Source organism: Lactuca serriola, chromosome 2 (assembly GCF_051521515.1).
Source record: "Lactuca serriola cultivar US96UC23 chromosome 2, Lser_US96UC23_V15, whole genome shotgun sequence".
NCBI classification, from domain to species: domain Eukaryota; kingdom Viridiplantae; phylum Streptophyta; class Magnoliopsida; order Asterales; family Asteraceae; genus Lactuca; species Lactuca serriola.
This window is the reverse complement of record NC_136409.1, coordinates 202,914,138-202,938,245: the sequence shown is the minus strand read 5'-3', so window position 1 is coordinate 202,938,245 and position 24,108 is coordinate 202,914,138. Positions and strand designations below refer to the sequence as shown.

General features: G+C 36.3%; 1 protein-coding gene and 1 long non-coding RNA gene across 2 annotated transcripts; both read left to right on the top strand.

The window, feature by feature from the left end:
* The first annotated feature begins 20,722 nt into the window (after positions 1 to 20,722).
* On the top strand, positions 20,723 to 21,104 carry LOC145090735 (uncharacterized). Its single transcript, XR_013701737.1, has 3 exons — positions 20,723 to 20,772; positions 20,854 to 20,948; positions 21,025 to 21,104. It is a non-coding gene; the product is annotated as an uncharacterized LOC145090735 (long non-coding RNA).
* Positions 21,105 to 21,586: 482 nt separating this feature from the next.
* Positions 21,587 to 22,447, top strand: LOC145090733 (KOW domain-containing protein). The gene is made up of 3 exons (XM_079028832.1): positions 21,587 to 21,711; positions 21,796 to 21,896; positions 21,973 to 22,447. Exons 1-3 carry the CDS (start codon positions 21,618 to 21,620, stop codon positions 22,060 to 22,062), a joined length of 285 nt encoding a protein of 94 aa, XP_078884958.1. The 5' UTR covers positions 21,587 to 21,617; the 3' UTR covers positions 22,063 to 22,447.
* The last annotated feature ends 1,661 nt before the right edge of the window (positions 22,448 to 24,108 follow it).

Below are 24,108 nucleotides of genomic sequence, written 5' to 3'. Positions count from 1 at the left end.
GTACCTGCCATAAAGGAGCCCATGGAGATTTTCTATGATAATGAAGGAGCGGTTGCCTTGACCAAGGAACCGAGGGATCATGGTAGATATCGACATATCGACAGAAAATATCACTTTATTAGACATCGTGTAAAAGAAGGAAAACTTGTGGTTAAGAGGATATCATCAGAAGATAACCCAGCAACTCCACTTACAAAGGGACTGAGCAGGGTTAAGCACTTGCAGCATGCTAGGAGTATTGGGCTAAAGGATGATATTAGTATAGATTAGATAGTATTAGAAACATGTAATAGATAAATGTAATTGACATTTGATGATTAAATAAAGGAGTATTATTTATGAGTAATGTTATTGTCTTATGTTAATTGTTTAACTATTGTTTCACTTTGCATGTTTTGACTTCCAAAATAATTGAGTTTATTAAGAATAATCGAATTATTCAAATTGTCCACAATCGTTCATATGTTGGAAGTAGGTATGAATGAAGATTGTCATGAATTGGTGTGTAGATTGTCTAAATGGTATTAGACATAGCAAAAGTTTGCTGCAACGTTCATGAGTGCTTATGAACTGGTTTTGAGCATTGGAACAAACCCGCGCTTGCTGGAATCACCTTATGGAATGTGATAAAAAGGATGATCGCAAGATGATAATATAATATGGTCTTAAAACCTAGATATATGGTTTGTTATTTGTTAATTGGTTGTACATTGATAATGTGAAACCGCATCAGTAACTTGATGTTATAAAACACATTGTTTTGTATAGTTGATTAATGAATAAGTAAATGCATATAAGTCGAAGTTTATCTGTTACTTTTATCCTAAGATGGTAAAAGCGATATCTCGGCCGCTCGATGATTTGATTTGACTTATGTGTCGGGCCCGGTCAGAACTAAATTCATGTGTTCGATTAAGTTCTATGTCGAATAAATCTGAGATCGAGAAACCAAATGCTGGACAATTAATTCCATAAGAATTGTACGCATGATATCTAAACAGAGGACTGTACAATCCCTTATCTAAAGGACAGGATTGATAAGACCAGAGTTTGACAGTGTCTTTGAGAGCTACGATTGCTAATCGGATTATACTTGTATATAGTTACTAGACTTATCCAAGTGGGAGACTGTTGGAATAGTGTCTAAGGCTGCAACTATATTTGGAAAGTATTTGACCCGATTGAGCATGGTCCTTTTTGGGTTGCCTTCACCATAGCAACTTGACAGGACGATTTATAATGAGAGAAGAAATATTATTAATATATTATGAGAATAATATAAGGAATAATAATATTATTATTTGATTAATATAAGTCATAAATTAATTAGGAATTAATTTGGTGACTTAAAGAGATTAATTAAATAGAAGGGCATAAATTATCAATTGTATGATAGTTGTACTTTGGACTATAATATCTTAAGGATAAGGGGTGGAGTAATTTAGGGTTTAGAAGAGCCTAGAATTCGTCCAAGGGCTTATCATAAAGGGATTGGATTGCTTAGGGCCTAAGTTATCCAATTAGGGTTTTAAGGGTGAAACCCTAGGAGCCTTACAAATATGAATAGACCCAAGGGGTCAATGAAATTGGCACTCTTGACTTTGGAAGAACCTTGGCCGATTTCTAACTCCCTCCCCTCTCTCTCTAATCATCCTCTTGCTAAGTTGGTGTTTGTAAGCCATTAGAGGAGTGACACTTGTGACTCTAAAGCTCCAAGGACAAGAAGATTCGAACAAGTGATTCAAGGTAATCATCTAAATCTGATTTCTTATGTTATTATACTAGAATTATCATTAGAAGTCTTGGATTCAATGCATGTTCAATTAGAGAAACCTAGATCCAAGCATTAGGGTTTGTATGTGCACATAGGAATGTTCATATGGCTAAAACCCATCACCTATGTGCTCATGCAAGCCATAATGCTTGGATCTAGGTTTCTCTATTGTACATGCAATGTGTCCAAGACTTACAATCTTAGATCTAACATATTATAAACTGAAATTAGGGTTTAGAGAATTACCTTTGATTGCTATATAGTAATAACAATCAAAAATCCTCCTTGTAATGACTTTAGAAAGCTTAGAGTCACAATTGCCACTCCTCTAATGGCTCACAAACACCAAGAGCAAGAGGATGAAGAATAAGGAGAGAGGAGGCTGCCCAAAACATCCAGAAACCCTAGTGGAACTCTTAGCCACGTTTTTGGGGCTTAAGGGTACTATATATATACATGTAGGCTATTAGGGTTTTCAACTAGGAAACCCTAATTTGACTGCTTAAGCCCTAAGCATCCCATGGACCCTTTTAGAATATCCCTTGGATGATTTCTAATGGGTTTCCCCATAGAATTCGTCCAACCTATTATCCTAAGGTAATCCATAGCCCAAATGCAATTATCTTATAATTACAGTTCCAGTCCCTTAAGTTCAATTAATCTCTTTTAGCCACAAAATTAATTATCAATTAATTCTTGACTAATATTAATTAAACAATATGATTTCTCCTTTAATATATTATTCTCATAATATATTAATAAATCATAATTAATCTTCTCTCTCCATAATTCATCCTATCAAGTTGCTTTGGTGAAGGCAACCCAAAAGGACCATGCACCATTGGGTCAAGTACATACCAAAATAGTTATGGACTTAGACACTAATCCAATAGAATTGTACCACTCGGTCTTGGTGCACATTATTATTATTATTATTATTATTATTATTATTATTATTATTATTATTATTATTATTATTATTAGTAGTAGTAGTAGTAGTAGTAGTAGTAGTAGTAGTAGTAGTAGTAGTAGTATTAGTATTAGTATTAGTATTAGTATTAGTATTATTAAGTTAAAAGTTATCAATTTTGGCCCTTCTTACGACCTAAGGAATGCTAAGTCACGTCATGAGGAGTAATTTGGACCCGCACATTATTTTGAGGCTCACGACGTGAGAGCAGTCTGAGGAATAAAAACCCTAATTTATGGTATTTAAAGGAAATAGGGAAATTTTGGAACATGGAATGGAATTAAGGACTCCATAGTTATATTGGGTATTTACAATGAGATTAAATGTGGTTTTATATGCTTAAAACTTTCAAATGAGTGTACAATGAGTTAGGTTCAAGCTTTGTAAACTTGGGAATGTCCAATTCCATTGTAGCCTAACTAACCATCCTCTTGAAAAATATGAGAAACATTATGTATTTAAGGTGTTCAATGAGCACTTAATGGATTAAGTGAGGTGTTTCTGGATGATAAAACACATTCTAATCAAGTGTGAGAACCTATATAAATGGTACAAAGTGATTTGGAAAAGGGTCTTCAAGAACTATGCAATGTATAGTGTTATTTTTAGAAAAATCGAGTTTTGTGTGTGTGTGTGTGTAGATATGAAAACACGACCCGTGTAAATGCATGCTTTAGTTTACACGACCCATGTAATTTCCTAACTTTGAGATTTTCTTGTTTTTTTTCATAACTTTTGCATACGGACTCGGATTTATGTGCGGTTTTCGCCTACATTCATATTTTTACATAAAGAATTGGTTAAAGCAATAAAATTTAGTAATAGAAACTATGATTTTGGTCATTTTAATTGACCTTTACTTGTATTCAATAGGTAGTACTTAAGGGGGCTGCTACATGTGGAAAGGAGCTTGAAAGAGGGTAGCAACCTACATCTGAGAACTAGGTGAGTACGTGTAGGCTTTTTCACCACTTTGGGGTGCATGGCCAAATGTTAAACTAGCTTATGGAAAAATGTTTTGAAAATTAAAGTGTGTCTTTGAATATGTTTCAATGATTATATGTTAATAGAAAAAGGAAAGAATGTAATGATGCAATGAATACCTTCCGGACCTTGATACCTCATAAGAGGCACTAAAGGAATCTATTGGGGTGGTACCTCCCCGTCGCGAAGTAGATGTCCTAATATGATACCTTGGTGAATTGATTTGTTCTTTCCAGATTGGCCTTGGGAATGAGAAAGGAAACAAATTTTATGATATGAAATGATAATTTATGTTATGTAAGAAATAAATTTCTTTGAAAATACTTGAAATGTTTTAGGGTCTAAAACCCACTTAACTAACGAGACATTTTGTCTTATATATTTTTTTTAAATGCAATGTATCTCAGGTGATAACTAAAGGTGTGAAGTGATCTAGAAGTAATGAAGTCCATGGGAGACTTAGTGGAGCATAATTTACACTTGACTTTGATCTTGTAAATCTTGGTTTGCTTGCTATGGTTTATTTGATACAATGTTAGTAACACCCAGGAGATTGTTTTGAAACTGTGTTTCAACTCTGATGATTTGTTAAATGTATTTTTTATCTTTTTGTTAAACCTTGCCTTTGGGTTAAACCATAGCATTAAATTTTATTTGAAAAATATGGGGTGTTACAGACATCGTACGGTGGGGTTTATACTTACTTCTTTGTGTTGTTAGTCAACGGACTATGGCATTCCAACTGAAAGGTTGTGGGCTAGGGCATTCCAATCAGAAGGTTGTGGTTCGGGGGTAATACAACCAGGAGATTGTGGACTCGTTATGTATTGGGCAAGCCAACTAAAAGGTTGTGGGTCGGGGCATTCCAACCGAAAGGTTATGGGTCAGGGGTAATCCAACCAAGAGGTTGTAGACCCGTTATTTGTTTCATTATATGTTTGTGTGGTGGTACTTTGGGGGAACTCACTAAGCATTGGCTTACAATTTTAGTTTATGGTTTCAGCTACTTCCGAGGATAATGGGAAGGTGAATGCGTGATCGTACACAACTTCTTGTTTTATCTATCTGGATCTTGGGGAAAACTTTGATTTAAAATAACGCTTTTGAAACTATGAATATTTTGTAAACAATGTTGATGAATGGTTGATTCTGAAAATTTTAAATATATTGTGATTTTTGGAGTGTTACACCAAAAGTGTCAACACCAAAAACTAATGTGGTAAAAAGTTGAGGATATACCAACAGTAGCAAAGTTTTGAAACTTTTAACGTAAAACTTTGAAAATTTTGTGGAGGGAACAAATGTAGCAAAGTGTTGAAAATTTTGTGGGAAAACTTTACAGACTATTTTTGTAATTTTTTTTAAATACATGGACAGTCTTTGTAAAAAGGCACAATGACCTTTTCTGTAAATTACATGGTAAATTTTTGTAATTTATTTCTCCACAGGAGCCGAAAATTCTTCCCCAACAATTCTTTGATTAAAGAAGTTGAGGATTCACAGTATCTACCATACACCGATAAAACTTCGACATTCTTTGTCGATGGGTACATTCCATACTGGAATGTATTTGTGACGCCTATAAATTCAGGCTACACATAATAACGAATAGTTATTAAAATTAATCATTGAATAGGAAAAAGTCTATAGTCGTGCGAGCTGTAAACTATATGATACAAGTTTCGTATTAAGGAAAAAATTGAAAAAATCAGCCGAATCATCCGTAAGTTGTAAAAATAAGTGCACCAAAACATACATACATACATACATATATATATATATATATATATATATATATATATATATATATATATACATACATATATATATACATACATACATACATACATACATATATATATATATATATATATATATATATATATATATATATATATATATATATATATATAGAAAGTACACGTCGTCTCGATCCCGAAAATATAAATTTCGTAGAAATCCGAATTCATATGAAGCAAATATAAATTTTATAAGATGAAAAAATCAACCATGTAATTAAAAATTATTAATGTCAAAAGGTACAAAGAGAATGGTTGCCTTTTCGGTAAAGTCACCAAAATGAAAATCATAGTACTCTGTAAGATATAAATTTTGGTAAAAAGAACACAAAAATGGGAGTCCGTATGAGAGATTTATGATTTTTGAGAAATTATTAAATCATATAAAAATAAAGGATAAAAAAATCTGAATTAGCTGATGGAGTCTAAAGAAAAGCTGTAGACCTCGTCGAGATCCTTTCGGGGACGTAAAGAACTTCGAAAACAGAGGTTATATGAAGAAGTTATGGAATTTACAAAATCAACGTTTTCCGCGGTGCGCGGTGTGCGCCGAGTGTGTGACACTCAATTCTAGAAGGTGAAAACACGGACCACGGAGACCCTGACATGTGGAACAAAAATGGTTGGGGTCGTCACATTAAAATGTGCGACGTGCACCCCAAAATTGGCTATAAATAGGAGGCCAAGCTTCATTCTTTCTCCCACTAGTTCCCAAAAACACTCACTCACTCACTCACTCTCTCTCTCTCTCTCTCTCTCTCTCTCTATTTCTTTCAGTTCTACCCCATTTTCTCTTAGTTTTAGCCTTCAGCGAAGCCTTGCAATCCCTGAAGTAGTAGTGGCTAGCGAATAGAAGCTCTGCCAGTGCAATTTCTGAACTTTTGTCAGGAACAACCTCTGTAAGTTAAGCTACACTCTAGTCTTTTCAGTGTAACTTATATTTATAGTCATAAGTCATTATTATGAACCTATAAATAAGATTTATCAGTGATTCCAAGTCATAATACTGATTGATCTACTTACAGGAGAGGTGTCTAGAATGGTCACGTTGGCTACTTGTTAGCTTTCAAAAAAGCTATACGTCGAAATGATCATGCTCCCAACTGTCCTGCCTGGCTGATCCTTACTTTATAGGTCTTGATGTAGACATTGAGATTAGTGTGGATCTAGACTATATTAGTCACCTGGACCATTAGACTAAAACTATGTATTAATTATACTTAGGTTACGGGAATATCTAAGGTGTTAGGCAAAACTCTACCCAAATTACCAATCACCCACCTAATTCGAGTGAGTGCATAGTCCCTTTCATGAACATGATTTAATACAAGTATTAAATTAAAGTATCAAATATATGTTGGGAAACGTATATGAATTATATGCTTATTGGCTGGATTATATGTTAATATATGTATATACTATGCAATGTGCGAACCAGATATGGTTCAATTTTATGTTATGATTAAATAGATAATATCATATAATAGTATTAAAAGTAGCATTGTTGAGAAGACAAATAATATCTAATGTTCTGTAGGGAATATAAATACACTAGAGATAGGTTAGTGTCAAAGAAGAATAGAGTTGGTTAAAAGTTGGTTACAAGCACTGTAATTTAGTCTAGGGATAAACTTAGACTTGTGGAAGGTACCTAGTTCAATTAAGTTTGATATAAGGTAGTATCATTAGGAGAATGTGCATAACCTAGGAACAGAGAGTAATGTTCTGTTCCATGACACTCTTAGGTGTCGATATACGATAGCTCCGTACGGGAGTACGATATAGTATTCCCCTTGGGATGACCAAATATGGTGGGTCATGATCAAACAACTATAATAATATGTTTGCACATTCTTGGATAGCCAGAAACGGTTGTCCTGATCAGAGAACTGTAATGGTATGTCTTCATATTCTTTATGACTTACACATGCCAAGGATTATTATCATGGCTTAGGATCTGTGAGGATCGGTAGGAATATATGTATGTAGGAATGTAAGCCTATATGTGTAACATCCCAAGATTTGGAAGGTATTCCCAAACCCTTTTATGTCTCTTCCTTGTCATTTGTAGTCATTGGGGTTGGATGTGAAGAGCCAAGAAAATTTGAAGCGCCAAAGTTTGCAAACATTGGGCCAGAAGGGAGTACGCTGCGCGTACATAAGAGTATGTTAAGCGTACTAAGTCCACCTTAGTACGCTGGGCGTACACTTGTGTATGCTTGGCGTACTAATGTCTGGGGGAAAACCCTAATATTTAGGGTTTGGGGCCTATATAAGCAGCATGATGAGCATCACACTTCCCTTACCTCAGCCTCCACAGATTACATTCGTCCTCCCCAAAACCCTAGCTTTTCCTTGTGTGTTTAAGCTTATTTGGTGTCTTCTTGAGTGCTTTAAGAGGAAGGTAGTGCATCAAGGTGTTGAAGAAGAAGACCAAGTTTGTAGATCTGAAGTTAGCTTGTGCTCAAGAAGCTCCAGAAGGTATAAAATTCCAAACTTTATGCCTATATGCTTAGATCTCATCATTTAACTTTATTAGAGGCATTCCTTGTCCCAAAAGCCATAAGGTGGTGCATGTTGTGTTTTAGACGAAAAAGGTTGTCCTTCTAGTCTCTTTGAGGGACCTTAAGTGATAAAAATGAGGTCTCATTAGCTGTATGAGTCCCATCCATGAAGAAATAAGGTCTTAATAGATTAAGACCAATCATTAAGAACTTTATGGACGTCCAAAGTGATAAAGTTCATGACTTTATGGATCCTAGGCATGTTAGGTCTCTGGATTTGAAGTTTGGGCTTAAGTGCTTAAGTCATTAAGTACCTAATAAGATTTTGGCAAATCGTCTAGTACGCCCAACGTAAATCCTGTACACCCAGCGTACTGGGTCAACCACCCCGATGGTGGTTAACGTTTGGATTAGTACGCCCTGCGTACCATAGGAGTATGCCCCGCGTACGTCCTCTGGTTGGGCTTTTGTCAAATGGGCTTCAGATTTGGGTTGTTTATGGACTAATGGATTTGGGCCTTGCTGTATTCTGTAAATGAGATATTTTGGGTCAGGTAGTGATAGTGGATCATTGGGTTAGGCCCAATTTGGAGGTTGGGCCCAATTTAGTAAATTGGGCCAATAGTGGACTTATATATATATATATATATATATATATATATATATATATATATATATATATATATATATATATATATGGACTTTCAAGTTAAGGACTTGGTGTTGGGCCTTGGCCCAAAAAAGAGAATGGACTTAATGAGGGATGTGGACACTCGTTCAAGAGGGTTATTCTGGGTATTAACTTAGTAATTAATATGTGACAGTTCGGGATTTCTGGTGAGACAATAGTCAGAGTTTTGTAGTATTTCAGTACTACTAGCGAGGTGAGTTATCCTCACTATATCAACAGGGTTTAAGCCACTAAGGCCGGCCCTTTATGGATTGTATCTAGTTATGGCATGATATGCTTATTGATTTGCATCCTGGTTGTTAGGATGAGGTTATGTTTATGCTTAGCGACCTGGTTAGGTTAGTGTCCTGGTTATAGGATGGTATTATGTGATATGCTAGCTTGACATGTTAAACTGATATCCTGATAGATAGGATGGTATTATGTGCTATGTGTTATGATCTGTTAGATCAGTTGTTGTCTGTAGACTGTTATGTGATTATCTGTTATATGTGCACATGTTTGTTTGGTGGTTGTGGCTTATCTGCTTTGTGCGAAAGCCAAAAGACCTAGGCATTCCAACCTGTTGGTTGTGGGCCATGAGTATTCCATCCTGAGGATGATTGGACTCATAGTATATGGATATTCCAACCTGATGGTTGAGGGCCTAGGGTATTCCATCCCGAGGATGATTGGACTCATAGTATGTTGGCATTCCAACCTGTTGGTTGTGAGCCTAGGGTATTCCAACCCGATGGTTGAATGGACCCATAGTATGTTGTGTATTACCATGGGTATCGGTATTTTGGGTGTAGATTACTAAGATTTTGAGCTTACAGTTTCAGTTTGTTGTTTCAGGTACTTCTGGTGATCGCAGGAAGGCGAAGGCATGATCGTACCGCTCCTCCTGCTGTTATGATTTCATGATTTGATACTGGGATACTCTGATATTTATTATTTTGAAAACAAACTATGTAATGTTAAATGGTATTAAGTGTTTTGAAAAAGTTTAAATTTGGCATGATTTTTTACGGGTGTTACAAGTTTGTATCATAGCGTTGGTTTCAGTGAATTGGAGGAACATTCGTGAATCCAGTCTCAAATCGCGGAAAGATTTTCAAAATGATTTGTAAATGGTTTTCAAAATAAGTAAAGGAGGATGCATGGTGTACGATCAGCCGGAGCTAATAAGTAAACCTTAAAATACCATACAGGTATTTGATTATGTGATATGTTAGAACAACATGCTAGGGTTTTCCTTATATGAGATTGACATCATTACTGTAGTTGTTGGTGTATGTATCACGACTGTACATAATTAAGATCTTATAGCCCGAGAATGTTTGATTTGGCCTTAGGTTCTGTTCTTATTGATTAAGGCTTAGGGTAGGATCCGATATTCGAAAGTCTATAGGGTCCAACATTATGTATGGTTAGCATACACTAGTGCTGTAGGGGTTGGTGGAACTCTCATGGATGAGTGAGGTCGAGCGACCACCATATGCATGTGTAGTGTTAGGATGTTGTGATGATACTTGAGACAAATATGGGTAGGTGTGGAAGGTAGTATGGGCCTGTACTACTGAAAGCACAAGACCCATACGTATAGCAAGGAAATCACAACCCCTAGGGTTTAGTCAGGAGTTGGTTCTAGTTATTTGTGCGGACTGTCCAATATCTTCCTGTTATATTTTCAGTATGGTGGTTACGAGGCGTTTTGTGTCTGGACCCGGATCGAGATCAGGACAAGGCGACCAGGAGGCCCCAACAGCGCCTGAGGTTATCCGCCAGGAGGGGCCAGTGTTGACAGAGAACTGAGTCAGGGAGATCATCCGCGAGGAGGTGGTCAAGATTGTGCGGGGTCAAATTCCGGAATTGTTTCGGTCTATCAAGACAGTTATGATGGAGTACTGCGATGAAAGATACGCAGCCCTTGCGGAGACGGCTGACGCTACAGCTGCATCAGCTGTAACAGCGGCAGGAGGAGGAGTAGGAGCCAGTCGGGGCTTCTAGTACAGGGACTTCGATAACATGAAGCCCCTACTTTTGATGGGACTTAGGACCTCATCAAGGCTATGAGGTGGGTTTCCGATGTGGAGGGGTATTTCTTCCCTTGCTCGTTTCCTACTGACCAGATGGTCAGGTGTACTATGAACCTGCTAAGTTCCGGTGCCAAGGACTGGTGGAGATTGACTATTGGATCGTACACTGATGATCAGAGAGTTGTTGTTACTTGGAGCAGTTCAGGGATATGTTCCGCGCCCGATACATTCCACGGGTTGAGCGGGAACAGTTGGCTCATGAGTTTTTGAGTTTGAGGCAGGATGGGTAGTCGGTGACGGAGATCACTCGTATGTTCACAGAGAGGGTGATGTTCTGCCCTGATTTTGCTTCCGAGCAGGCATAGATGACTCATTATATAAGCATGCTCAAGTGTGACATCCAATAGTTTGTGTCTACCCAGCGATGTGATACTCTTCTGGAGTAATAGGAGGCCGCGAGGCGGTGTGAGTTGGAGATCAAGCTGCAGTTGAAGGAGCAGCAGCAGGCCCCGACACAGTCGCAATCGGCGCCGAAGCGGTCTAAGACCGCTGATACCAGGACTGGGGGAGATCCACTATAATGATTAGATCAGTTATATTTAACTATAATTAGTCGACTCTTAGTTATATTCAACTCTAACTATTTAGTTATAAGCTTTATTCAACAATAACTATTCGACTATTAGTTAGATTTAAATACAACTAATCGGTTATCAGTTCTATTCAACTATAATTATTTCAACTATCAGTTATATTAATCAATAACTATTTCAATTACTCTCAAACATGGCTCTCAACTATGTACAACTATTTCAGTTATATTCAATTATAACTATTTAGCAATCTCAATCTTAACTCACTACCATAAACATCTATGATAATTATTTTAGTTAAAATTGTTCATTACACCACCTCACTACATTACAGAACAATATACCATTATACTTGCTCTTGAAGTCATACCACATTACATGGCTATACACTTAACTAAACAAAATTATTTCTACATATAGCAATATATTGCTATAATACTCAGTTATACCAATGCAATATGATTCATAACGATAAAGAGCTTTACCGTCTCTTTAACTTATTAAATATTGATCCACAATAACCCATATGTTTTATATATCACATAATACAATAATAAGCACACACACACTCACTCACACACACACACACATATATATATATATATATATATATATATATATATATACACATCAGTTATCTAAAAGAGAAGTATGGTTACTCACCTTAAAACATTTCCAATATATAAATTATTGGTCCATAACGGTCCACATATTCCCTCGTTCCATATATTGTCAGGATAATACTCTAAATTGAGTATTACAACTCAAGGTACAACTTATTTATACATAAACTTGTTTTAACACGTTATCAAGTTCATGGTTCTAAATTATATATAAATTATTTATATTCCAAGAATTAGTTGTCCATGTGTCTTAACTCAATATGATATAAGCTAAATCTCACCTTATACATCACTTCACCAACTTCATCATCATAGTTCAAAGTATAATCCAATTATACATGACTTAATCTCATGGTGTAACATCCCGTTTTTTGGATTGATCAACTAAAGACTTTGGGGTTTTAAGAATAAGTATTTGGGGAAAAATCTTATGTTGGGGTGTTGTTTCTTGTTGTTTGTGGCGCAACCACGTCATTTAAGTGGTGACACGCTTAAAAAGTGGATCCCAACGCGAGGACGGTTGGGTTCCAAACCCTAAATATCGGGCCTTGGGCCCTATAAAAGGAATGCTAACCCTTAAGATTTCTTTTATCACCAGATTCCACTCTCCCAACTCAAAATCTTACCCCTGTGTTGATGCTTTAAGAAATTTAGAGCCTTTACAGGTCTAAAGAGCTTATAAGTGTTCATTTTGGTGCTTCCATTCCTTTCCAACTCAAGAAACCATCTTCAACCTTTGTGTTTCGAAATTATAAGTCTTCAAAACCTTGGTTTACCCTCTTGATGATTAGTTTTAAGGTTATTTTTTAAGTTTTGGTCATTTTAAGGTATTTGATCCCATGTTCTTGGAGTTTGAACAACTCTAGAACTCCACCAAGTAAATGAGCGGGTCTCTAACCTTTATGATGCAAAAAATATCAATGTTTGTGTTTTTATCAGCCATTCGGCTATTACTTAGATTTAAATACAACTAATCGGTTATCAATTATGTTCAACTATAATTATTTCAACTATCAGTTATATTAAGCTATAACTGTTTCAATTACACTCAAACATGGCTCTCAACTATATTCAACTATTTCAGTTATATTCAATTATAACTATTTCGCAATCACAATCTCAACTCACTACCATAAATGACTATGATAGTTATTTTAGTTATAACTGTTCGTTACACCACCTCACTACATTACACAACAATATACCATTATACTAGCTCTTTAAGTCATACCACATTACACGACTATAAACTTAACTAAACAAAATTATTTCTACATATAGCAATATATTGCTATAATACTCATCTATACCAATGCAATATGATTCATAACCATAAAGATTTTTACCATCTCTTTAAATTATTAAATATTGATCCACAATAACCCATATGTTTTATATATCACATAATAAAATAATAAGCACATATATAGATATCAATTATCTAAAAGATAAGTATGGTCACTCACCTTAAAACCTTTCCAGTATATAAATTTTTGATCCATAACAGTCCACATATGCCCTTGTTTCATATATTGTCAAGGTAACACACTAACCCTTAGGATTTCTCTGATCATTGGATTCCACTTTCCCAACTTAAAATCATATCCCCCGTGTTCATGCTTTAAGATATTTAGAGCCTTTGGAGGTCTAAAGAGCTTATAAGTGTTCATTTTGGTCCTACCGTTCCTTTCCAACTCAAGAAACCATCTTCAACCTTTGTGTTTCGACATTATAAGTCTTCAAAACCTTGGTTCACCCACTTGATGATTAGTTTTAAGGTTATTTTCTAAGTTTAGTTCATGTTAAGGTATTTGCTCCCATGTTCTTGGAGTTTGAACAGCTCTAAAACTCCACCAAGTAAATGAGCAGGTCTCTAACCTTTATGATGCAGAAAAATATCGATGTTTGTGTTTTTATCAGTCATTCAAATGGTGCTAAGCTTCAAGCCCTGTTTTAGGGGGGGGGGGGGGAGATGGACATGTGCATAGGGCACAAATGTTTTAAGGGCCCAATTTTTTTATGCTATATTCAGAAATAGGCCAAAAAATGCAAAGGATATATCGATCGATCAATAGTCCACACGCAAAGGAAGAAGGCAGAAGGCCAAAAGCAATCATTCGAGGCTTCAAGCGAGGGAGTTGGTCACAGGAGGGGCCGCGTGTCTTCATCAAACCCTCCAGGTATCGGGTCTTCCTCTCGAAAGGTACTTCAATCATATCATAATTCTTCATTCTTCAACTTCTTGTAATTAGGTTTGAACTACTGGTGTTTATATTGTTGATCCCAATCTGGAACTCCACAAGAATGCTCAAGTATAAATCGAGAAATTGTATATTTTTCGTCAATCAATTTTGAATATTTATGGGGGATGGATATCAAGAGTACATCTCTTTCAGAAGTAAAGTTATGTAGTCCAACATGATCGTTAGTAATGATAATGATCACTGCTAAAGCATATTTGACTTGTATTTGGGGAGTTTTGTACTTAGCTAAAATCTTATATTGAAACTCAAATGTTTTGCACTTTTGCCCCAATCTTAACAAGGCTTCACGAAGAAGACTCTAGAGAAAGACAATAACTTATATGTTATTCGATTAAATGAAGCTTTTGTTTCTACTATATTCTTGGATGACCAAGTAGTTATCCAAGTGTGAGATTGAAATAGGAAATTGATTTTCTAAAATTATAAACCTTTCAATCTGTATCAGGATCAGTGAGATAGTTGAAGTGGTGCTACTGCTATATGCAAATCTTTGGCAACCACCAAACTTATCACATTTCTTTACTTGGATAATGTGCAAGGTCATAAGAAACGATAGAAATGAAACGGTTATGAGTTTGGTGGTTGTCATTGATTCATTCTAAGTATATTATCCTTATTATCAAAGAACTCTGCTAAATACATGAAGTGAAAGCCATTATGCACTTCAAGTAGACTTGATAGTCTTAATATCCTATTCTTGTTTTTAACCTTACAATCATTTGCACAGAACCTTTATTGAAGTTAGATTTGAAATTGTTTTCTCAGTTATTGGCAACCCTATTATATTCCTTTAGGTTGGTTGTTTTTGGTGGCTTTCTTCCACTTGCTCTTCTCCTTCTTCTACCATCCAAAATGGTATGTTATTCTTTTTAATCCCTTCTTGCAATAGAGTCGAGGTAAGCTATATAAATGAACAAATGTGATCTTAATTATGTGAATATGATGTGATCACTAATTATTTTAGGTGATGTAAAGATGCTTGAAAATTGAAATGGATTCAATTGAATTCTACCTGAGATAGTTTAGCTAAAAATATTGGTGAATAAGTAGTTGTTCAGATCATGCACTACAATCTAAACTCATGTAAAATACTATGATATTTTTGTGAGTATTACTATAAAGTTTATCGTCATTTTAAAAAAACTTTAGTTTATATAATTTAATTTGTTTCACGTTAGGACTAAGGGCTTTTTTCCGACTTTTCCTGGGGATTGGAATCCTCAGGACCTACCCTGATAAGCTTTTATGGACTAAATCAAGTTAAGGTCGTGGATCTAGTTGGATTTAGCCATTAGAATGGATAAAGTTGAAAACCTAAACCTTAATCTATATGGACTAGGTGCTTAATGAATGAAATATTCTACTGCGAGAGGAACCGCGGTGCGACCAAGGACCGACCACGATATGGGGGATAAGGAGTCCTGATGAGTGTTTGAAAATATGTTTGAATCAATCGAATCAATGAAAGCAATAAAGATAACCAAGATCAAAATATGATCTGTTTAGCTCAGATTATGTTTGGAAGAGTACAAAGGTTTTTAGAGTTCAAGCAATATTCTGAGTCTTCGTTACCCTGACACCTAAGTACTTACCCTATTTATAGGGTACATCACATACCAAAAAATACAAGGACATGAAAATACAATGAGAAACTTGAAAATGCCTTATAAATAGATACGATAATGAAAGTCCTAAAACTTTTGCTATTTACAGGCGTGAAACCTAAAGACATAACATTCGATTACTCACTACAACTTTCGACTCTATAATCTCCCCCTTAGTGAGAATAGTCAAAATTTCAAGCTATTGTCTTTAATGCCTGTAGCAACTCCTTCCTAATCACCATATACCATAAAATGATTTTTTGAACCTCCTCTTTATCTTCGTTATCGTTCTTCTTGAAAATGTTGACACGGAGTAGAATTTTTGAAAAATGAGAGTCGGTGTATCTCTCAATGTTATTTGTTTAGAAAAGGTACTTCGTGAATTCTCCCTTTTTTTTTCTTCCCTTGGAAGATAACTCCAAATGGTTTCTGGATGATCTCTCCATCTTCAAACTTCTCTAAATCCTTCCACACCTTCAGCAAATATTTCGTCCCCTTTGAAGTCTTGTTGATTGCAATGGCAAGATCTATATCTGTGACTGCCAAATAATCATAGTAGCAATCGATGAAGGCTTTAAAATAACCATATCCAATGAAGAAAGCTTTTCGTTTATCTTTATTAATTTGGGAAGGATCAACATCACACAAAATCTTTGAAATTTTGAAGAGATCATTCATGTTCATCAATGGAAATTCTGAAATTGTAAACTCAAACCTTGCACTATTAGCTCATACCATTGAATAACAAAAATTATGCATCAGCCCCTCGAACAAGACATCTGGAACAATCGAAAAAACTCTAACAATCTTCACTGAAGACCCAACCACCTTTTCATTTTTACCCATGATTGCATGGAAGTGAATCTTCAAACTTTTGTATTCTTATTTGTCCTTGAAATTTTCAACTAGTTTAAATCTATTGAAGGTAAACATCGGATGATTAACTGGAAAATCTAGTTAATTGAAGTCTGAGTTCTCAATGTCATAGCTTTTCTTAGGTTTCTTCATAAACTCATCAACCTTGTCAATCACAACAACTTCTATACTTTCATAAAACGAAGTTTTATTGGGATCACCCTTGTTCAAGCTTGATGGATCATTTACCCTTTGGTTCATTATGCTGCTCACTTGCCTCTGCCTTTCGATTTCCATTTCTTGCTGTCTTTTCTTCTCTTTTGTAGAAGGTTCAACATGTATACCTTTCCCTTTGCTTTTGAAATCGACTGATGAGGTAGTTTTGACAATATCAGAACCTAAACCTCCCTCACCAATACAAATTCTCATATTTTTCAATCTTTAGCAATCCATGTTATCTTGAGGATCATTCATTGGTGTCATTGTTGCTATTGATGAAATTGGTTTCATTGGTATTGTTATAGGAGTTTTAGTGGAAAACAATTTCCCCACAACCACACCTGTATCTTCACTAGATCCTTTTGAAGAACAAACACCTCTTTCTCCCCCTTGCGAGACATGAACAAAACGTGGAGCATTCATTGGTAGGCGAAGAACCAAATTTATGACTGGAGCCAACTCTGCTGTGGAACTCGACTCAATACTTGAGACTATTTCAGAAATAGAATCTTAAGAGATAGAAGATTGAGACGAAAGATCAACTTTCGACAAACTCTTTTTAAAATCAAAAAGAAACTTGTCAATCTTCTCAAATACTTTCTCATCCTTTTCAGTCTTGACATTAAGATCATCATAATAAATTTTGTTGAAAGCAGTAAGATATTCTATCAAACTAGTTGTTGTAATTGCCACCTAAATCAACCTTTTTATTCACAGAAACACAATAGTTATCTAACTTCTTAACATGGTTGGCTGCCATAGTGGTCCGTTTCACTTTTCGGCCAACAAAACACCCACATACGGCTTGCAACAGCAATACACAGACATGAACACGAGTTAAAATGAGGAAATACACACCCAACTTAGCCACCCTCAAGATGACATGTGGAAGTTGGAGTATGGGCAACAACACACAACAGCCGCTCGGAGCGGCGGCGGCGGCAACAACGTATAGACAGAAAGGGACAGAGAAGAGATATGGCCTCCAACCGGGAACAACAATAACGACGGCCACAGTTCACTCTTTCGATCTCCTACTACCCCAACGTCCAAACAACTACGTCATCGATCCTCTATCGTCGGCAGCAACAGCGGTGGCGTTGATTTGCTGGCTCGTGACTTTGATAGCGGGGGTGGCGGCGGCTGGAAGGGAGGGGAAGATAATGGTGGCGGCTGGGAAATTATACTAGGGTTAGGGATTATGATGCCTTTTTAAATGAAGGCCAAGACGAGGGCCACATGATTATGCCCCATCAATATTCGAACTTAACCCATTATTACACTTCCAGTCCCTCCCTCACAATTCCTTTTAACCTTATATACATAATTTACCAAATAGACCCCAACCTTCAGAATTCATTACAATTCAAGTCCAAAAGTTATAATTTAACCCTCAATATTCACAAATATAACTTTTAAGACCCCAATGAATACACCCTACTAACTAATACAACTTTAGGGCTAAAAAAATAAAATATAAAAATACATCTCAAAGTTTTTAAGTATAATTATTTACTTATTTATTATTTATATATTTAAATACTTATTTTATTTAATTTTATTTTAAAAATAATGTTACAATTCTCCCCCACTTAAATTATATTTCATCCTCGAAATCCGCTCTCGCTTCTACTCCAAGATGCACTTCTCCACAACAACCAAGGTGAAAGAAAGTCCACGGAATCAATCGGTCTCCGAGCTTCTTGTCCACACGTCAACACCCTAATTCCACTCCAAAAGGCATCACTGCAATGAAAACTAACTGATCTCCCATTGAACTGAGCAACACTCTTACTCTACTTCGACAACCCAACAGAGATATCCACTATCAACACTGGGGTTCACTCCCGATCAGACGATAACAGACAAGAAACTTCAACGTGAGCTCCTAATACCTTAATCATGTACTGTAGATGCTATCACAGTTAAGACAATTTCGAATCGAAAGGGAAATCTAACAGTTGACGATGGTTTAATGCGAAACCCAAAGACTTAGCAGTTGCGCCGAAATTGGAACTTAGAGAAATCTAAAAGAGAACCGAATCTTGGCTAAGAGACTTCCTGATTTGAGGTTCTTCTCTCCCCACTTGAAATCTGCTAGAAACTGAGAACTTTATAGCCCTTTGATATCAAGACTAACTTGAGTTCCATCACTTGATCCCAACTATCGTTATCCATATACACATGAGAATCTCAACCCACACAACATTCATACATTCCATCTCGCATACAAACAAGAACAAACATAATTAATCCATTCATAATAAGAATTCAATCAGAATAGAGATAATAAGATAATTCCACTTAACTGATCATCCAAAATTATAGAGAAATACCAATACTACCACAACAACTAACTAGAAGAACTGCCAACTCAAATCTCAATCCTCAGGACCCCGACAGTCCCCTGACGACCATCGGGTAACTACTAAGATAAGGGCGAAGGATCCAGCACCTCACTGAGAAGGGGATAATGAGCTCTAATGTGGCCTTCCTAACCGCCACTACAAGAAAAAGACCCTTTTACAACGCGCAATCCACGACACTCATTGATTTATGTTACGCAATAGAGAGTGACATTAAAAAAGTGTCATCTGTTCAAAAAATTTAAGGATTTATATCACGTATTATTGCGTGCCCTTAAATTAGTGTCTCATGTAAAAATACTAAAAACACGGAGGGCACTTGTGCGTCCTCTGTGAATGTCGTTTTATATTTTTTTTAAGAAACGCGCGTCTCGGAGGGAAAATGAAATCCCCAATTTTTTAAACCCCACCTTCTTCATCCTCACCCATCACCCACATCCACTGCCTCCAATCCTCGTTCCCACTTCTAGCATCAAACTGCTGCGATGCAACTTCCTTTTTGAAGAATGCTTCATTTACCACCATCGTCCGATTATGTGAGCCCAAGGAATTGACGGAGACGAAGAAGATTATGGATCAATCGCTTCACATCATGTTTAAGGTTAAGGGTTTGAGATTTCTTCCAAATCGATCCTCACACTAAATGGTTCGATCTCCTCTCTTTGTACCTTGTTCCCTCTACTGATGCCTCCACCTTCTGCCATTGATGTTGACCTTTGAATTAGCAACAAGAAGCCCTAGGGCCTCCACCTTCACTCACCTCCAGCGCCTCTAACATTTCTTCATTCAATCTTCTCACTCACTCTCTCTCTCTCTCTCCGTCTATCTCTTTCTAACCTAAAAGTTTCAAAATGGGAAAAAGCTCCTTCATCTTATCCTTAAACTCACCCCCCTCAGCCAACTGGTTCGTATCTAACCACATAATCGCCTCATCAATTGCATCCTCAATCTTTTTATCAACAGAGAAGGAGAATATTGCTACATAACAGACAAATGAAACCACAAGCAAGGCTGTGTACCTGCATCCATCACATGGTTTATAATTAAATAAATTCGGGGAAATAGGGTTTTTGGTTCTACGAGTTCTTATAACCCTGGAATCAAGAACCATGTATTCTCACTGTATCTTCCTTATGATAATCAGACTCACATATGTTTCACGTTGTTTCTTTTGCTTAAGAGTGATTATTGCTGCAATTTTTGCAGTCATGGCGACTATGGTTCATGCAGATCCCTTACCAATTACAAAGCCTACCAGATCTGGAAAATTTAGCTTTAGGGGTACTTTTAATCTCTCAAAGCCAAAATCAACTAGCTCAAGGAGGAAAAATCCAAGTTCTAGAAGCAATTGACGACACTACCCCTACTCCCAGCATGTTTTCCCCACAGGACTACTCGTCTTTTCCTCTCATTTAAAAAATGAGAAAAAAGTATAATTATTTAGCCCATTTGCTGGTTGATCGGACACACGTCTCTGATAATGCCAAGAAGAAGGCCCCATATCGGTATACATATATTTTTTCATAGAATTAGAAGATTAGATAGATACCTTCCTAACTGTTTTTTGCTTATGATATTTATATCAGTGAGACACATAGGTATGGGTCTAGAAGTGAGACACCTATGCATCCTTCATGAACCCCACTCCATCCATATATGACGCCTATGAGGGATTTTGCAGGTTGGTTGGTTTTTTCATGCATAGTAAGTAATTGTTTTTCATGTTTCATGTTTAACAAATTTGAATCTTTGGTCAGCAACACCTATTCATGATGGAATGAGGACACCTATGTGTGACAGAGCATGGAATCGATACGCACCCATGAGTCCTGCCAGGTTTGTAGCTTGCTACCTGTCTTTTCTTATTCATAAGACATGATATCATGATTGTATAAACCAAAAAACAAGAGAATTTTTACATGGATTATTTTGTTTAGGGAATCTTGGGAAGATGGAAACCCTGGTTCTTAGGGAAGCAGTCCTCAGTATCAAGTGATCACTAGTGCCACTCTTGTCCCTCCCTCCCTTTGATTAATTAATAAAAAAGTAATGTTTATAATAAATATTGAATTGCAGCCGGGAAGCCCTCGTTCAAGAACATATGAAGCACCAACTCCTGGTTCAAGATGGGCCAATAGTCCTTCTGGTGGAAGTTACAGTGAAGCTGGCACACCAAGGGATAATAGGGATAGGGATACAACCCCTGCCTCTTATGGTATGCTAAAACTTTTTTTCTCTCTCATTATGTTAATTGTGAGTTAAGTTATGGATACGATATATCATGTGGCGTGTAATTGCAGGTAATGCTCTAAGGCCTTACTTGCCATCAACACCTGGTGGACAACCGCCCATGACACGAAGCTCAACATATTTACCTGGTACACTAGGCGGCCAACCAATGACTCCTGGTGTTGGTGGCTTGGATATGATGTCACCTGTAGTAGGTCAGTGTGTGTTGTAAATTGTAATTGTATACCAATGGATTCCTTATAATTAATATTAATATATTAGCATTTGTGTTTGTGTAGGTGGGGATAACGATGGACCATGGTTCCTGCCAGACATATTGGTGAATGTACGCCGATCAAGTGAAGATGTTGTTGTTGGTGTCATCCGAGAAGTGCTTCTGGTTGGTATTGTGTGTTGCGAATAAATATGTTTTTTAATTATATGAATATGATTAATAGTGTTGGGGTATGTTTCAGGATGGGGCATGTCGAGTAGCTGTTGGTGGGGATTTCATCACTGCCAGCCCGAACGAGATGGAGTTGGTAGTGCCAAGGAAGTCAGACTAAATAAAGATAATAGGTGGACCCCAGCATGGGGCTACAGGGAAGCTCATTGGTGTGGATGGCACAGATGGAATCGTTAAAGTGGATGACACTCTTGATGTTAAAATATTAGATATGGTCATTCTAGCCAAGTTAGCACCGCAACATTAATTCCTCTTCCTCATCATAAGTTTTGAAACCTCCCTACCTTCCTCTCTCCTTCCAGGCTTGTACATTATGATTATATATTTTGGATTATATATGACTGACTTGACTATTAGTATTTAGTAGTAAGTAGCTAGCAAGCCCCCTAAATACACACGTTTCATTTTGTTTTGTTGGTTAGACGAGTTCATTTCCATTTGTTCAGTTGTGTTGTGTTGTGTTGAAAACACACCACATGACAAGTTCTGGTGTGATTTGAACGGGATTAAGAACCAAAAAAATGTTTATTAAGATCCATCGATTCTTCCCACTTCCTGTGTTATGTTTATCGAAACCAAAACCAACATTGGCCCAGTTGTGTTTTTAGTGCTGGACTATCACTTCTTGAGCTCGAAAATAAGGCGAGTCACATTTTTTATTCTTTAAATAATTTTGTCACCTTCTCACTCAAAAATCTATTTAACTAATGGTAATGTCTCTTCTTTTTCCTCTCATAGCAAAGAGTGGATGTTAAAGCTTTTAATACAGATTGATCTTACTACAGACTTTTGATTCTACTTCACATGACATCCGATAGGACAAAAGTAAATACATTTACTAACACGTTACACCATTTATGGATTCTCATTTTAAAATTAAAGTTTAGACTTTAGATCTATATTTGACTTTACGATTTAAATTACTTAATACATGTTGTCCATTATCAGCCACACACCGTGTTTTATAACAGGGATAGATTAAGCTTATGTCTGCAACAATCTGGTACTCAGACACTTACTTGGCTTCATCCTATCGATACTCCAAATCTTTTCAAATGGCAGAGATCAGTCAAAGTTGAATTATTGAAGGTCTGGATATGAAAAGGGGTCAATCAATCAAACAGTTGCCATTTTCCACAAGATTCGAACACATAACCTCTAATTAGGGTTTCAAAATGGACACTTCCATCTGGATGGAATGGTGTTGATGGTGTTGGGATAAATTTTCAGGTCTTATGTCTTGGTTCAATTATTAGTTTGGTCCGGAATGGCCTTAAATGTGAATTGAACAATTTTTAAATAAATTTAATTTATTTATTTATTTATGATACAATTTTATATTTATATATTTTAAATAATAATAAAAAAAATCTGTAAATTCAAGATCACTCAAAGGTTTGGCGCCTCGCACGACAAGCAAGGGGCAAAATGGGCAAACAAAAAATCTTGACTGCAGTTTTCAACTTAGCAACGTTCGCGATATCTGGAAATTTGGGGATTTTGATAGATTCTCAAGTGTTGTATTTAAGAACCCTGACCTTGAATCTATTAGAGAATCTATAATTTGTGTATTCATAACTTTTGATTAAAATGGTGATTGATTCAACATCGATTAGTTGGTGCTCTGCATAACACCAAAAGATCTACAAAGACTGGTTCAGTGTATTCAGGTTTCTTTTATCATTCTTTATCTTCTTCTTTTGGTTTAGCTATTTTTTATTCAATGCACGTAGTTTTTTGAAACCTTTTAATTGATAACTGATCCCCAAATCACATAGGGCCAAGTTACAAACTGGCCATGATCGTTGACAAGATAGTTGATTTGATTTGATATAGTTGATTTGATTTGTCCAACCAACCCCATTGTAGACGATGTTAATGTTGCATAAAAACAGGCTTTCAAATGAATACAAAGTTTTTCCCTTTTGGCTACATTAACAGGATGCATCTCTAGTTTTTTTTGCTTTTGTTGATTAAAGGTGTGTTTGTTATTGTTTGACCCAGATTGAAGCAGAGTTCTTCACAGAGTATGGAGAGGCAAGTAGGTACCAAGTTCAAGAAGTTATTGGGAAAGGAAGTTATGGTGATGTGGGGTCCGCTGTTGATACTCACACAGGAGAAAAGGTTGCAATCAAGATATATTCCT